This window comes from Nycticebus coucang, chromosome 19 (assembly GCF_027406575.1).
Source record: "Nycticebus coucang isolate mNycCou1 chromosome 19, mNycCou1.pri, whole genome shotgun sequence".
In the NCBI taxonomy this organism is placed as follows: Eukaryota; Metazoa; Chordata; class Mammalia; order Primates; family Lorisidae; genus Nycticebus; species Nycticebus coucang.
Window position 1 is genome coordinate 64,203,344 of NC_069798.1, and position 17,890 is coordinate 64,221,233.

The 17,890-nt window shown below is 37.3% G+C and overlaps 1 protein-coding gene across 1 annotated transcript in view; it reads left to right on the forward strand.

Moving 5' to 3' along the window:
- Positions 1-9,462, forward strand: part of DOK6 (docking protein 6) — a 395,919-nt gene extending 386,457 nt beyond the window's left edge. The window contains exon 8 of the mRNA XM_053571931.1: positions 1,931-9,462. Within this exon, the coding sequence (XP_053427906.1) occupies positions 1,931-2,070 (140 nt within the window). The 3' untranslated portion in view covers positions 2,071-9,462. The remainder of the gene's footprint in view (positions 1-1,930) is intronic.
- The last annotated feature ends 8,428 nt before the right edge of the window (positions 9,463-17,890 follow it).

The following is a 17,890-nucleotide window of genomic DNA, read 5'->3' on the forward strand; positions in this document are numbered from 1 at the left end:
GGGGAGAGCCTTAGAAGTGACTGTAGGAGCTAGAGGAGCAGAAAGTTGTGAAAGCTCAGGACTAGAGCTGGCCCAGACAGGGGAGTTGGGCAGGAGGACCCCTCACCCCAGGCAGAAATGCTCAGCCCTCTCTTCTCTCCGATCTGCTGTTTTGGTGGGTCTTAGACGAGAGAATCAGGCAAATAGTGAATCTAAAATGATTTTTATCTGAAAACATTATTTCTCTCTCTCTCTCTCTTTTTTTTTTTTTTTTTAACATTTAAGGGGTTCTACAAGTTTTATTTAGCCAATTTATTACCCAGTCTATTGGGGTTTCCTCCCTGCTTCCTAAGCTTCCCACACGGCAAGAATATTTTCCAATTTACCAAACGCACCTGACAATGAAACTGGCTTTAAGTATGTGACATTGCAAAGGACAGAGCCACCGAGGAGTCAGATGATGAGGCAGTCGGTGTTTCTGTGTCAACACACTGTCATCTTCTCGGTCCTTGTCCTCGTGATCAGATGAAATACAAATCAAACAAAATACATCTCTTCCTTTGGGTAAAATATAAACTCTGAAAGGACATGGCATATTAGATCTATTTTTCTTCTCTCTCCCCCTAAGCTCATCCATTAGATACCCATTTTCTCAAGTATGAAGAATAATTACTGCTTAAAAAAGGATAAGGAAAGTTCATCTGAATGCTTAGCATGTCTACTTGTCACCATATGTTGTTAGCATCTGACAGGTTGTCAGAAATCTCTTCTTTTGGTTTGCAATGATAGGCAATTTCTCATTGCAGGGGTGTAGCTGAAGGACCAAAAGCATAGTCAGATTTTCTTTAAATATATTTTGTATGGAATTCATCTTGTAGGCTGTGTTAGTAACCTCCAAGCACCATCATCATGGTTCACTGCATCATGAAGTGGGCTCAGCTGTGGCACCTCACAAACCCACCAGGATAATAAGACAGACCTCCATAGAAGCTTTCTCCTGACAATTGACAGTTACTGGTCAGGGTCGAGGGTGGTTCACCTGTTCACAGAGGCTTGAAGAAAGTATGTAATTTGCTTTTATACACTGAAATTGAGCATAAACAAAAACAAAGCTACTCACAGGTTTTCCATCAAAAACACCTTTTGAGGGAAAGTCTTTTCAGCTTTTATTTCAAAAGTCGAAGGATGGTAGAAGTTAGAGACCCCTAAAATATCTATGTGGCTCTCTGGCATCTAGAATTTTTGAAGGTGCATTTGGGAAAATTATGGAGCTCAGAATAAAACCAATTTTAAGTCATCACGGATCAAGGCAACAAAGTCTCACAGTTTTCACTGACTTGACTCAAGTTCACTAATGGGGATTCCAAAGCTCCTGAGTTGTTTATCTAACACCTTCTTTAGCTCTTCCGAATCTGTTTCTTACAAGGACTCCCCTTTTATTTATTTTCTTCTTTTTTTTTATTTCAGATTAATATGACGGCACGGTTGATGGGTTACATGATTTGGGTTTGTTAGGTCAAGTCCAAGTTGTAGTTGAGCCCTTCAACCAGAAGGTGTGCTGTGCACGGCTCCTTGTGCCCCACAGGCCGGAGTGCGCCATCCCCCGCCCTCCTCACCCCACTTGAATTGAATTATGTTTTCCTCTCATGTGGGTGGCAGCTGTCCCTCTACTGGCTTCATGTTGGTATTGAGTACCCTGGACATTTGCTTTTCCATTGTCATGATACCTTACTAAGAAGGTTCTTCAAATCCACCCAGGTAAATGCAAAGGATGTAAAGTCTCCATCTTTTTACTGGCTGAATAGTATTTCCTGGCGTACATACACCGTAGCTTGTTAATCTGTTCAGGGGCTGCTGGGCACTTGGGCTGATTGCACACCTGGGCTACTGTGAATTGAGCTGCGATAAGCAATCTAGTGCAAACGTGGCGCTCTCTTTTCCTCCTCTCCAGGTCACGGGTTTGGCTCCTCCAAGATGTCCCGAGCGCAGACGTTTCCCAGCTACTCGGCGGAGCAAAGCGAGGAGGCGCCGCAGCCCCTGTCGCGGTCCAGCAGCTACGGCTTCAGCTACAGCTCCAGCCTCATCCAATGACCCGCGGGCAGCCGCCGCTGACCAGAGAGACCCCGCCCGGGCCGCCTGCGGGTCATCGCACCCCGCCTCCTGCAAGACCAACCGCAGTACATTGACGTGGGTCGGGTCTAGCCCCAGGCCCATCGGAAGGTTAAAAACTGGAGTTCTGCTTCCTTGATTCCGTGGCTAAGTCCTTTTATTTATTGAATTTTCTTTGGGGGGGGGTGGGGAGGAGATCTATGTTTTACAAAAATAGAATCTAAATCCTATGAACAGTCTTTAAATAAACAGAATTCTTGGGTCTGACAGTAGCAGAAGCCTTGGCACCGAGCGCAGTTGGCCACACTGCATTGGGGTTGTGCTTATGTGGGGGACACCTCACCCCTCCAGCCTCCAGCTCAATCCTCCCCTCTGGGCAAAGGGTCTGTCCTGAGGACATGAGGGCATCTCTGTGGCTTTCAAAGCTTTGACAGGAACATTCCAGTAAGTTCGAAGCCCAGTGACAATTAAGGGAATATGAAGTTCAGAACACACTGTGAAGCAGGGCTCTGTAGCTCCACGCCCTGTGTGTAGACAAATATAGGTATGGATGTTGCTATATCCATATATCTATAACAAGTATATATAAAACTTGCCGAGGGGGACAGGATGTGCACGCTTCAATTGTTGAAAACTGTACTTTGGTGCATTAAAATTAAGGTTGTTATGTTGAATAGCTATTTTTAAAATAGTGCTGTAAAAAAAAAAAAAAGGCTTCTTATTAGCAAACGTATTTATATAATCCAGTCTGCTTCTCTGACAAATACAAGTGAAAATGTGAAAAGGGGAACATTTGGAAGCAAAAGAACCAAACCGTCCTGCACGTCCCATCATCACACTGACTTTCTGGCCAGTGCTCCTTTCTGGTTGACAATGGTGTTGCCTTTGGCTGACCTTGGGAGCTACATAGGAAGACTGGCTGTGATCACTAAGAAGCTTCTATTTAACCTCCAGGCGGGGTGGGTGGAGGGAGGGAAGAGAGACTGTAGGTGAGAAACAGTTTAAGGAAGAAATAAAAATACAATTTAAAAGAACTCAGCTATTTTACAGTCTGGAGAAGAACAAATGGGCACAGGATAGTAAAATATCAATATTTAAAATTTCACCGAGGTAGTGCTCAGAGAACCCTTAGAGGTTTCTAATTTATTGTGTAACCAAAACTTCCTGGGCTTTAATTTTTTCTTTTACTGGACATGGGTCGTCTGGGATTATAAGAAAAAGTAGGTCAACTGTAATTTTTTTCACCCTGACACCAAGGACAAATCTACAAGGTTTAAAGGGAAGGGGCGTAAACTGATGAGGTTTGGGTAATTCTGATCCACATAGATAGTTTGCTTTTCATTTTGGAGTTTCCTCATGTAAAAAGAAAAATTATCCCACCTGAATCATCTGATGCCACACGCCTAAGATGCTTCTTTCTTAAATACTTCAGGCTGAGTTTAAGGAACAGTGAGCCCAGGTCATGCAGGATGAAAACCTGATTTCTTTTTTCTTAATAGCAAATTTTCATAAACTATCAAAGTTAGTCTGTTGAAAGCGTACCTCTTTCTCTGATCTCTGATAGCTATTTTTTTCTTCCCTATCCGTAGATTAAGTGCAGACTGACAATATATTTGAGTGAATAACTGCTGAATAAAAATGGTTCCAGGTCCCTCCTTGGTAAATGTGCACTTACAGCAACTACCTAGACTCTCTGAATCACCCAGATAGGTCTGAAAACCCCATCAAGATGCTAATCATAGGAGTTAATGTGGCTGCAAAAAGTAATTATCCTAAGCTTTCAGGGATAAAAAGAAAATGACCCAAACTCTCTGCACTGTGAATTTTGCTGAGACAGCAGAGGAGCAGATGACTGGTTCCTTCCAACTACACAGCTCTCCCTGAAATCTCAACGTTCAGGGTTAAAAACCTCTGAATTTCTTTAGCACATGGCATTTGCTTTTGAAATGCCATTTTTGTCAAACACACCAGAGCAACTCCCAGCTGAGACTGTTTGAGCACAGTTCCTAGTGGGCCTCTCGCTGGCTCACTCAGTTGAGCTGTTGATTAGACCCCACAAGTCTCCACAAGCAACTGGTGGAGAAAGGCCCTCAGGGGTCCTGGTTCACATCTCAGCTTTATTAATGTGCCAGAAGCACAGACAGCGAGTCCAGGGGGGATTCTGCTAATTAGATGAGTCTGCTCTTGTTTCTATTTGGTAGGAGATAAATGTCTGCATGAAATTGCTTCAGAAGCACCTTTCAGTTCTGATTCTTACCAGTGACCATCATGGTGGAACACCAATGATCAGGCAGAACCTTGGGCCAGTTCATTCTGAAAGTAGTATCATAAAAAGAGTGCAGGAGAGGAATATGCTTCACAAGTCTTTCATATAGTTTCATCACAGTGAGAATAAGGCTGTAAAATAGCCCATCGTCCATTTTGGAGCTTTACTCTAACATGCTCCTCCCAAATATACTTACAATTGTAGCTAAGTCAGAACTGCTAAATGAACAGCAGGAGAATTCGTATTAGCCTGATGTGGTTGACACCAGGCAGGGTTCGTTGTAATAAATTGAGAAGGAGATAAATCTTCTACAAAAACCAAAGATGGCCAGTTACGACTATACCAGTCTCCTGAAACTTCATAAAATCAATGCCACTGGAGCAACTAAAATGGTCATGGCAGTGTACGCAACGCGCCTGAGCTCGCAGGTTTTGAGTGAAGATGCCTTTGTAATTTCAAGTCATTCCTCCCTTCAGAGATTGTAGTCTTACTGTCTGAGACTTTTTCATTATAAAGAGGCATTTCTATGAACCAAAGACATCTTTTGGCTCCTTCTAAAATTGATTCAGTTGGGGTTCCATCTAGATTTCTACAGATAAATGAAAATGGTCAACATTTCCATACCAGGTTTGAAGCGACTGATGATGAAGGAGCCCAGCACAAATAGTAATCGCTGCTCAGCAGAGGAAGCCTGGCGTCTGTACACATTGCACAGAAAGATTACATGAGGGAATGTATGTTTTATGTCCCCAGTTTTCCTCTGGTAATAGTAATTAATGTACACACAACCAACACATGACATTATAGTTAAAATGCAGAAAAGTACAAAATAACCTTGATCCAGTATTTAACTGTATTAACTATAAAGTACACACACCTTTCACTTATGGAGCCAACAATAGGCACTCGGAACTAATTTAGGCAAGTTGCAAATATTTATGAATCAATAGGTTCTTGCCACTGCCACAATTTGAATTTAATAAAATAAGAAATATATATTTACTTATATATTAGGGAAGAAGTTGTTTGATAGAGCATGTGATATAAATTAAAATATATTTATTAAAAGTAAACCTCCCCTTTCTCACCAAATATTAACTAGGTACAAGTTCTCATGTCTTGTACAATGCCTCCTTGTCTTCACTGGGTAATTACGTTTGAAAACCCTACATCACCTGTAAAAGGTGAACCACTTCCACCTTCTATCCAGTATAGAAACCATGGACTGGTAAATAACTTTACGTTGCCAGGAGTCGTTCCTACTGACCCAATTTATTGCATGTGGTATCTTTATAGTAGATATTAAAAATATAAGTTAATGTCTTCTCATTCCTCAGCTAATACCTTCAGAAAACTTTGTAAAAGAAAAGAAAGCATGGGTACCCTAGTTGCTAAATCATTTAAGATATTTCCTAAAATTGACCATTAGTGCTGCAGTAAAAACAAATTATATTCTTACTTAAAAAATGTAGTCCAGTTTGAACTATTATAGCCAGCACAGTAAATGGGCAATACATATGCAGTGGGGCTGAGATTTAGGCCTTTAACAATTCATGTTTTATATAAAAAATATATATGTATACAATATATATATACTAAAAACTTCTCAAAGTGAAAATTACACATTTTTCTCCAGTTCTATTAACACGTCTATCTATATCTTGCAATTTCAAATTGTTTTATCAATCATTAACTATACTTGACGATTTCCCAACCAGAGCCCTCTCGAAAACTTGCCAGTGGGTGTCTAGTGATAGTTACAACAATTTGTGTGAAATGCCACACAAATTTAGGGTATGAATTCCTGGAGTATTTATTTGAAGACTATGAAATTGATGGAGAGGAGAGAGGAGGAAGTTGCCAATTAGAAACTCAACAATTCAGTTAAAATGACAAAGAATCCAATGAAATGTCCAGAGTAACACTTGGACTCTACTTTCCTCACCCTCATACTGTGTCACAGACTTAGCCTTCTTTACTAGGGTCACCTCATACTAACTTACTACAGGAAAAGAACACCAACAAATATGATTCTTTCCGTTTGAAAAAATTTTGAGGCAAAAGAATGTGTAACTAAGTTCCTATAGGAAAATGTATCTTCAGGAATATGAGAATTGCTTTTATGTAGTCAGCCTCTTTTGAATTTCCTCATGAAGGTATGTTTTATCAGTAGGGAGAGAGCAATCTAATGTGTGTGCATTCTCTATATATGTATTTGACAGATTGCCCACCTTTTCTCCATGGAATTACCACAAATCCTTTTCTTGCTCAAGAGTGTGAGTCTTGTATCATTTCTTCTGCAGTTATTCTGATGGAGGAGGCAATCGATAGTTTAAAGACGCCCATGGAAGTACCGTGAGATGCTGGGCACATTTTCTAGGCAGGTGGAAGGCTTGCTAGATCTGGAAGCCATCTTAAAGGTCATGTAGAATCAAGGTCCCGCTTTATGTTTCCTTCAGGAGAAAATTGATATCTATGGGTGCCATCATTTGCTCAAAGACAGAGAAACCACCAGGAGTAGCTATGCCTACTTCCACATTCCTGATACAGGACCGTGTCTCTGGCTCCATCGTGTTTGGCTCCCAACTAGAGGGAGCAGAAGCTAAGAGCTGTCACCTGGCCTTGAAACAAGCCCTTGTGCATTTAAGTGTTTTCCCAGATTTTTCAGATGGGGCAGTCCCTTAGACTTGGAGGTCATGAATGGTTGATAGGCACTTTCTTATTTTTATATCCCCCAGTTCTTTGTTTGAAATTCAAACTCGTTTATCCTAAAGTGATAGGCAAACAAACAAACAAAAAAGACTTTAAGTAGAGGTGTGTGTTTTGCAGTCTTCTAATTCATCATCTTGTGATCACAATTATTATTTGGGGGATTTGTGTCACTCCCGGCACTTTACAGAGGCATTATTTATGGCGTTTCTCACAACAAACTTGTCAGATAATCGATGACAGCAGGGCTACATTTTTTATGTGAACTTTGAAAAACTTTCATGTTCAACAGAAATTTGGGGAAGTATTTTATGTGGCAATATTTTACACATCAAGTTTGTCCTTTCAAACTCCGATAGGCAATTAAATTAACTGATGTTTAGATAAATAAGATGTAAGCTAAAATTACTAAATAATACGAAAATCACATTTTACTGAAATTTTCAGACATTTTCCCCTATTTTAAGATTTTAACATTTTGTAAATGGTTGAGGGAGAGGAAAAATACATTCATAGTGAAAATGTTTCTTTTAACAATTCTATTTTTTATTTTAACTTCCATGTCTGCTTTCTTAGCCCATGTTCTGTATCTTCATTGTCAGAAGTATTATATTAATGCACTTAAAATTTCTAATCATTTTTGGGGCCAAATAATTGATACAATTAATTTGTTTCCTAATTTTAGGATGATTTTAGATTTAAAGCATAAAATCAAGCCTTTCTGTAGACAAAAAAAAATGGAGAAAGGCCTACACTCTCATCCTATAATCATGCTAATGTTGGAGTTTCATTTCTATATTAATTCACCCAAGAAACCCACCACGTCAAAGGAGTTATTATCAGATATCCAACATTCAAAGATCCAAAATCAGACAAAGAAGGAGATTGTGATGATCATTTAATTTTTGTTTTACAAAGTTACTGCAGGACTTTTGTCAAAGAAAATATCTTGGAGGAGTATTTATGGTGGTTTATTTGGCAGAAGGTCTGAAAGCCAAGGAAAATAAGGAATAAAATGACAGTTGTATCTTGATATTAAATATCCATCAGAAATTAACAAAATATAGGTCCATATGAAAGTATAATTTTATTAATCAAATTCAAATTTACTCGTCTATTACATAGTTCAAAAAACAATGCTTATTCTGGTCAGAAAAATATCAGTGAGTAAGGGGGGAAATTCCAAACGTTTTGTGAAAACCTATAATGAAGTATGATTCTTTTTAGTTATAAGACACTCCATTATTTTAGCTATAGTAGGTGGTGCATAAATGACATTAACAAATCAGGCTGCTCCTTGATAAGAAAACTGGTATCATCCTTACTGCAGACCACAAGAGACTTCTGGGACCTGCAGAGGCGCCCCCACCCCAGCCTCAGCGCACACATACGTTCTGGGCTTTTTCATGTTCTACCGAAGTTCCTTTTTAAGATCCAAACAAAATTATCCCATCTTGCAAAACCCTTATCCCTATGAATATCTAAAATATATTAAATTATGCTCTATGTTTTCTTTTTGTAAATCTTTAATTAATATATATAAAATACTTTGTGAAGTCTTATACTGTACATTATAAAGAGATGTCATTTGTAGTTGATTTAAATATAATGTTTATGGTCATTTTGATAAAAAATAATTTTGGGCATTAGGCCCTTGTTAAGAAATAAAACACCCATTATAGATTTTCTTCTATTGGAAAATATATAATCTGGCATACTTTATTTTTAGTTATAATCTATTCCACATAGTAGCCTGGGGACATATGTACTTAAAAAACTAGTCAAACCACTTTTTGGAATAAAATGCAAAAGAATAGCTGTCCCTAAAACCAAAATGTGAATTTCTGGCAGGAAAGAACATATAATAATGAGGCAATAATAAAATTAGGAAATTAATTTTTAACCCTGTCTGTGTGATTTTTCCCCCTTGGTAAAAATATGTAAAATACGTAGTTAGAGAAATACGTTCTTGTGAATTCATAATTTTTATATCTCAATCCTTAACAGATGAACCTAATCTGTTGTTTCCAATGTCTTATTCATAATTCTAAGAAATTCACAAATGATACTGCTACAAGAAAGATAATATATAGTTGTACTACACTAAAATTTGCTCTATCACTTAAAAAAAAAAAAAAGGTAAAGCAGTTCAAAAATACTACTTTAAACCACACCTTTGCATGACTGAGATTTTGAACAACTCAATGGGTGGTTTTACCCACAAGTTATTTATTATTGCTAGCACTGTAATATTCCATGATTTCCTTATATTTTTGTTATGTGAAGTGTAACTATGTAATTCAATAAATTTGACAATCATATTCTGCTAACCTTATAATGTTACTGATACCTTATAACTTGCTATTTTCAAAATAAAGTGAAAGAAGGCCCTTTATTAAATGTAAGGTTACTGAGAATTTATTATGTCTTTCTAGTGTTTTCCTAACCCTATCTTTTAATGGAATTTAATTTGTATTAGGTTGACTCTGGTTTGGTGGAATCGTAGAATATTAATATGGAAAATGGCATTAGACACAACACTTTTGTCTTCTAATGAAAAGATCCAGAGAACTTAAGGGGCCTGGACAATGTCATACAACTAGGTAACAGCTTTTCCTATAGCCCTCTGCTCACTCTCTGAAAACCAAAGGAAATTATTGAAAATGAGCATTTGGGAGACAAAGATTTAACATCAAAGGCAAGATGCATCCAGGTATGATGGTCATGAGTTATGGCGCCAATGGCTTCTTTTATTATCTTCCATCCTGTGATAGAGCAGCCTTTGCCATTTGAATTTGGTACTGTCTGGAAGTACACTTACAGAACCTGTTTTTCAAACTTAATATTTAAATACTAGCTAGGCTTTTCTTGTTGGTTTATTAGATTCATTCATTATGAATTTTCTTTTGGAGATTAATGGTTTTAAAGACAATGTGAAGCTTCCATAATATCAGAGAAATCAAAATGGGGGAAAGACTTTGGACTGAGCAGTCAACAACGTTAAAATGTCCTTCTATGGGCAGGTCTGGTCAAAGTCATGAACTTGATGAAGCAGAGTGAAAAATGTATGAGACTTTTCAATTCTTTGCAGCCAGTGAAAGTTTGAAAAGTGCTCATTAGTGGCTAGGATGATGAAAGCACCCATTCCTTCTAAATGCTAAATGAAATCAGCTTATTCTGAATAGGAATTGTTGGTGCCACATTTACAACAAATTGGTGGTGTGAGCCGAATGAATTTTCTTTCCTTATTTCATCACTATTAGAGTCATGGAGGCTATATTCACTGAGGAAGTGTCTTTACAAAGAATGTCAAGATTTACTTAAGCTCGGCGGTGACATCACAAAAGATAATAAATATATGTCATAGGGCATAGCCTCAGAACAATCACTCCACTATTTTTGTCATGTACAAATAAAGAAAACCTCTTATCTTTATTTCTGAGTTAGTTGAGAAATATATTACACAAATGTATTGAATTTTTGTATCCCTGTGGTGACGCATTAGAATAAATGTTTGAGTAAGAACTAGATTGAATATCTAAACATTCATGGAAATATGAATTATCCTAATATCTAGGATTTTAGGATATCAAGCAACTGACTTGGTCTAATCTCAGAGGTATTCAATCACTAAATACTTACTGAGCACTTGCTACCTCCAAAACATGAGTAAAGACATGAAGTATCTGCTCATTTTAATTCCTTTTGAAGGACATCGATGTCAGGAGGCTGTTCTGATAGCAAGTGGTTACGTAGCTTTCTGTGGGAGACATGGAGATGGTAAGAAAGATCATTCTCACCAGCTTGCTAACTTCCTTTCTCAAAGCTGTCTCTGAATCTTTTTGTCCTCTGCCTCCTCATCCTCCTCTTTTTCCTTCTTTCTTTCTGAATATTTAGGCTGATTTTTTTAATAACACAGAAAATCATTAGATGCATAGTTTAACATAACCCCAGAATCATCTCTTGCAATTTGAATTCTCTACATTTTTTTAAAACCCTTTTTAATTCTTCTATTCCTTCCTCTTGATATGAACTTGCCTGTAAGACAAGCATGCTGTCGTTGCCACTCCCTATGTGCACATGAAGTATAGATATCTGTTCTAAATATCCAATACTCTTCCAAATATTTGCGACCTTTGGTTATAAGGAAACCAAAGGGGGAAAAATGCTTTTTCAAAACTCTATTTTAAGAAACATGAATTGAATCTTCTGAAAGCTGAGATTTCAAAAATGAGTAAGATTGAAGACTCTTCACCACCTAACAAAGAAGTTGGCCTTCAATTCATGAGACGGGTGTGTATGTTCCCTGGACATCCCTGGACGGAGGGGTGGGGAAAGGAAGAACAGAGGGAAGGAGTGGGGGGGCTTGGTTTGTGCCGCACCTTTTGTGGGCAAGACAGGATTGCAAGAGGGACTTTGCCTAACAAATGCAATCAGTGTAACCTGGTTTATTGTACCCTCAATGAATCCCCAACAAAAAAAAAAAAAATTACTTTCTTGTTTTAATTTCTATTAGAAGTTTTAGGTAGCCTGCTGTTTTTTAGGTTTATAGTTTTTTAAAAAAATCTAATACATCTCAGAGAGCTAAATATAGAGGTAGAGCTTGGTACACTCCCCTCCAAAAAATCATATTAAGGTCACTACCCAGAAATAACCTATTTCACTCACTCTCTGTAGTCACTTTAACTCTTAGTAGTATAAAGAAAAATGTTGTACGAAATATATCATGAAGTTCTACTCAGCTCTGCTCCCCTGGCTCTCCTTCCCCCTGTATCTGACCTTCCTTCTCAAGAGTGGAAGGAGTTGGCATTCTACATTCAAAATTGCATGGACCATCAAGAGATCTGCCTGGGAAATGTAACAAAAAAGAAATTGTTATAAGTTTAGAATTTGTAAGTGGGATGACTAGGTCTTAAAGGAAAACAATACTCACTGCTACTTTTAATACTGTGCACGATTTACGCTGATTTAGGGTGACATTTTATACCTCAGGTAAACTCGACATTGCATATAGTGCAAAATGTTCACGATATTCATGAACAAACTGTAACTCCATCTTTCCTGTGACATTTGTACCACTCTTCAGTACAGACATTGAACACATAGGCATCTAAAAGACACTATACCCCAAGAGATGTTTATTGTGGTATTTGACATTATAAACAAAATAATATTTTGATACTATATTTACCACGTGTTTAATTTGGCAATTAACATCCTGGTTTGTGAGTGGGGTTGGGAACATTATTTTTAATACATCAGACCACTATGATCTCTCAAAAAGTTCAGACTCTTACTGTTGACTATTGAATAAAAGGGATCACATGTGTCTTTCTTTTCCTGCCTAGACGTAACATTCTCCCTGAAGCTTCAAAGGCATGGGATTCTTCCTGCTTGGCTGTTAGGAATGCCTCTTCCTAATCTGGAAGAGAGAGTGACATGTTTTGGGCTGTAGATATTAATCTAAATCAATAGACATGTTCAACTCAACACTCCTTCCTCTAACACATAAAAGGGAAGAGGGCACAGCTTGAGAAGAAGATCTTAAAGGATCTATTTATAAAAGCTTTGCAGTGTTTTGATGTATGACTTGTATGGAGTGAGCAAATAGGAAGCAAGTCTATAGACTCAGGGCTTTATTTCATGTCAAAATGATTCTTTCGCACATTCTTAAAATCTTTCCACCAGCAGACATTGTGTTATGGGTACAGGACGCGTAGACCTTCTGCCTTCTGTTGCGTTATCTGTCCTTCTGTTGTGCTTTCTTCTTTAGAAGTCTAATACGTAGACATATATAATTATAATTAGTAGACAGATATAATTCTTGACCATGTTGTTACGATGGCTCCTCTTACCCAAGGTGTCTTCTAATTCTCATTTACCTTTTGTGCAACAAACCTTAAAATAAATTTTGAATACTTATAATGAGTGAAATACTTCCATGGGAATGGTATTCCATTTTATTTTAGCAGAATTCAAAAAACAGTTTATGAAATCTGATGTCCTAGACTAAGCTGAGTAATGAAGAAGCATTACTGATAGTTCATCTTCAGTTTTTGCTAATTAGGTACACTTGACACATTATCTTCTTGTGGCTTTAGACAAAATTTTTCTTTATTACCCTTTGCTTCTATTTGGACTTGAAAAATTTTATGAGGCCCAATGTAGGTCTGAGCACAAACAGGGAAATAGAATAGGATCTAATACTAATCTTCAGGTTGTCTTCCACATTTTCTATTCATTTTGCTGAAAGGAGCATGTGCCCAGTTTTCATATACCATACATATTTTTCAGCTGAATCTAAAAATGGGCTTAAACTCAGCATAGACCAGAGGGAGTCAGCTGGAACAGAGTCCAGTGTCAGGGCCCTCCCAGCAAAGCATTAGAGAGTCAATGTAAAGAAATAGCTCAGAAATCAACATAAGACAGAGCATACATATTAATTACATGGAGAATGACTTTTGTCTTCTGTACCAACATGTAAAGAATTTGGATGATGTCACTGCCATGCTTACAAGAAAAAGCAGGACAGATCAAAACCTAGGACTTTTCTTGGGCTTATCAGAGAACTGAGGTGCCAGAGCAAACTGCTGCTCCCCAATATCTGGAGAGATAGACACTCCCAGAGTATATAGCAACCAATAGCCTGAACCTGAAGTGCTGGAACCAGGAACTAGTAGGAACGCTTAACTAGCAAGCTGGAGAAATTGCTGGCCTCTGCTTGTGGACCAATATGCATGAGAAACCCATGGAAGCCATAGCCTTAGTACTCCAAACTTTCACAGGCTTTCTGTCTGGGAAACCCACCAGATTCTCATGAGGATCCAAGAAAAATCCCCTGTGGCTCTGGCGAGAGAAGGAAAAAGACATCCACTGTCACAGAGAGCCTTCTCAGCAGCAAAAGTGGGAAGGACTTGGACAAAGCACCATTCTCAAACCTCGTCCCAGCCACTGCAGTCTTCCTGTCTCACTCAAGGAAGAAAAAAAATTATAATAACATTGTTAACAGTGGTCAGGACTTCAAAGAAATAAATTGGGGATGCTGCAGCCAGGAAAGGAAGTACAGGATGAGAGAAGCACTATACCACCAGAGAAAAATTGTGAATGCCACAACACAGCCCCACTGAAAGATGAGATTTAATTATAAAATTATAGAGCACTCCCTATTCCTCACAACTCACCACCACACCAACTGGGCTCCAGTGCTAAGTAAAATAACAGTGAATTGCAAATTAAAGAGCTGCAAGTCTCTCCAAGTACTACTTAGGGAACCTTGAAGTCAAGAGAAAGAAAACAAACAAACAAAAAAAGAAAAAAATAAGGACAGTTAGAGGAATTTGAAGGAATTTAGCACCTACAGCTATAGCAGACTTCAAACACAGTTTAATACCTGGTCAAATTAAAATAAATCCACACACAAAAGACATCAATTCCTATTACATGATGCACAAGATTTGGCATTTCACAATAACAATGACACAAAATACAAAGCATGCCAAAAGGAAAGAAAAGACATGGTCTGAACAGACAAAGCAATTACCAGAACCAAACAGAGATAGGACACTCACATCAGAATTATAAGATAGGAAAATTATGGTTAATATATTAAGGACTCTAAGGGGAAAAAATAAATAGGCAAGATCATATGAGTGATGTAAGCAGAAGGATGGACACTCTAACAAGAAATAAAATTTAAAAAATGTTAGAAATGAAAGCACAGGGGCAGAAAGCCAGAGTATCTTTGATGGGATTATTGGTAGACATGGTACAACCAAAGGGAAAAAAAAAATCTATGAATTTGAAGACTGGTCAGTAGAAACTTACCATAATAAAATGCAAAGAGAAAATAAAATAGAACATCCAAAAACTATGGAATTATTTTGAAACATGTAGCATACATAATTAGAATCCCAGAAGAGGAAGAGGGAGTGGAACAGTCTTTAAAGTCAAAATGTGTGAGAACTTGCCAAAAGGAGGGATAGACACAAAACCCTAGAGCCAGGAAGCTTGGAGAAAATTAAGTAAATAATTACAAAAAAAGAAAAAAAAGACAAATAAAACCCTAGAACAACCTATAAGGGATATGTTAAGAGAAAGAATGGAATCATATAAAATATAAAATCTCCAATTAAAATTAGAGAAGGCAGAAAAAGAAAAGAAAATTAAAAAGAAATAAAGAATTAGTACAAGACTAGAAAAATAGTTATAGACATGGTAGGTTTTAATCTAACTATGTCAATAATCACTTAAATGTGAATGGCCTAAATATATCAATTAAAATGGGTGAATTAAAACGTAAAAGATAACTGTGGTGCTGGATATTCCATTACATTCTATACAGGTATCAAAATATCACATGTACCCCCCAAATATGTAAAACTATTATACATCAGTAAATTTGATCATGACACATTGTATACAGGTATCAAAATATTATATGTATTCCTAAAATATGTAAAACTATTACATACCAATAAAAATTTTCAAAAATTAAAAAAAATGATGTATTTTTAAAAAGACCCAACTGAATTTTATCTATAAGAAACTCACCTTAAACACAAAGACTTAGATAACTTAAAATTAAAGGGCTAGAAAAATAAGGCATGCTAACATTAATTAAAGAAAACTGGAATAGTTATATTAATTGCTTAAAAAAAAAACAGACTTCAGAACAAGGAGAATTATCAGGATGACAAAGGCATTACATGTGGAAAAGGGGGAAATTCTCCAAGAAAACCTAAACGAACTGAAAGTGTATGTACCTAACAACAGAGTGTCAAAACACATAAGACAAAAATAAAATGTCAAGGGAAAATAGACAAATCGTCTATCAACTATGACACATCTCAGTCAGCACGCGACAGATCAAGAAGGGAGATCAGGAGGAGACAAATGACCTGAACAGCCTTATCAATCAATCAGATCTAAGGGACATTTGCAGAGTGTTATATTCAAGACCTGAAAGCACATTCTTCTCAATATCACATAAAGCATTCCACAATTAGACCACTTTCTAGGCCATAAAACACATCTTAACAAATTTTTAAAAATAGAAATCATACAAAGAATGTTTTTAAATCAAAATAAAATTAAATTAGAAATCTGAAAGAGACAGTAGAAAAATTGCAAACTATATAGAGATAAAACACACACTTATAAATATGCCTTAAAGAAGAAAGAGAAATTTTAGAATATTTTAGAATAAAAATAAAAATAGTGCTTATCAGGATTTGTGAAACATAGTGAAATCTACAGCATTAAGTGCCAATATCAGAAAAGAAGAAACATATAAAATCAATAATTTAACCTTTCACCTTAGGAAATCAGAGGAAGAAGAGCAAAATAAATCCAATGTAAGCATTGGAAAATAAAAATTAGAGCAGAAATTAATGTAATTAAAAAGAGAAAGAGAGAAACCAATGAAACCAAAAGCTGGTTCTTTGAAAAGAGCAAAAGGATTCATAAGGTTTAGCAAGCCTAACCAAGAAAAATTAAAGGAGACATAATACAAATATCAGAAATGGGCTGGGCGTGGTGGCTTATGCCTATAATCCTAGTGCCAAGGCAGGAGGATCGCTTGAACTCAGGAGTTCAGGACAGCCTGAGCAAGAGTGAGATCCTGTCCCTATTAAAAATAGAAAAAAACTAGTCAAGCATCCTGGTGGGGTCACCTGTAGTCCCAGCCACTTGGGAGACTCAGGCAAGAGGACATTTGGAGCCCAAGGATTTGAGGTTGCCGTGAGCTATGATGACACCACAGCACTCCAACCTAGGTAACAAGAGTGAGATTCCATCTCTAAAACAAACAAAAATTAGAAATGAAAGCAAGGTCTTCATTACTGATTCTATACATGTCAAAGGGTAATAAGGGAATACTAGGAACTAATACTCTGTCTCACTGGATAGAGTGCCAGTGGCATCATAGCTCACAGCAACTTCAAACTCCTAGGCTCAAGACATCCTTTGCCTCAGCCTCCCAAGTAGCTGGGACTACAGGTGCCCACCCCAACATCCGGTTAGTTTTCCTACTTTTAGTATAGACAGGGTCTTGCTCATGTGATCCACCTGCCTTGGCTTCCTGGAGTGCTCAGATTATAGGTGTGAGCCACAGCTCTTGGCTTTTTTTTTATTTTAAATAAACGTATCGTCCTCATAATCTGTTACTTTAATGTGAAGGGGAAATTTGCCAGAGGTCTCTATGAAGCTCTTGCCACTAGACAGCTATTGCTTTTGTGGTTCAATAGCCAATATACAAAGATTTAACCAAGAGTACTCTTGGAATTGATGAATAAATTCAGCATAGTCTCAGGTTACAAAAGTCAGTAGCTTTCCTATATGCCAACAATAGTCAATGGGAATCAAATCAAAGACTTTCACAATAGCAACAAAGAAAATAAAATACCTAGGGATATATTTAACTAAGTAAGTAAAACACTTCTATAGAGAGAACTATGAAACACCAAGGAAGGAAACTGCAGAGGATGTGCACAGAGGGAAAAACCTATCTTTGAAAAGGCTGACAAAAGCATATACTGGGGGAAAGAATCCCTATTCAACAAATGTGCTGGGAAAATTGCAGAGCCACATGTAAAAATAAGTTAAACCCAAGGCATAAAACTAAAGGAATCCTAGAAGATAATGTTGGAAACAGTCTTTTAGATAATGGCTTAGGCAAAGAACTTATAAAGAAGACCCCAAAGCAATCACAGCAACATCAAAGATAAACAGAACTTGATCAAATTAAAAAGCTTCTACACAATGAAGCATACAATCAGTTGAGCAAATAGACAACCTACCGATGATAGGAACTATTTGCCTGCTATACAC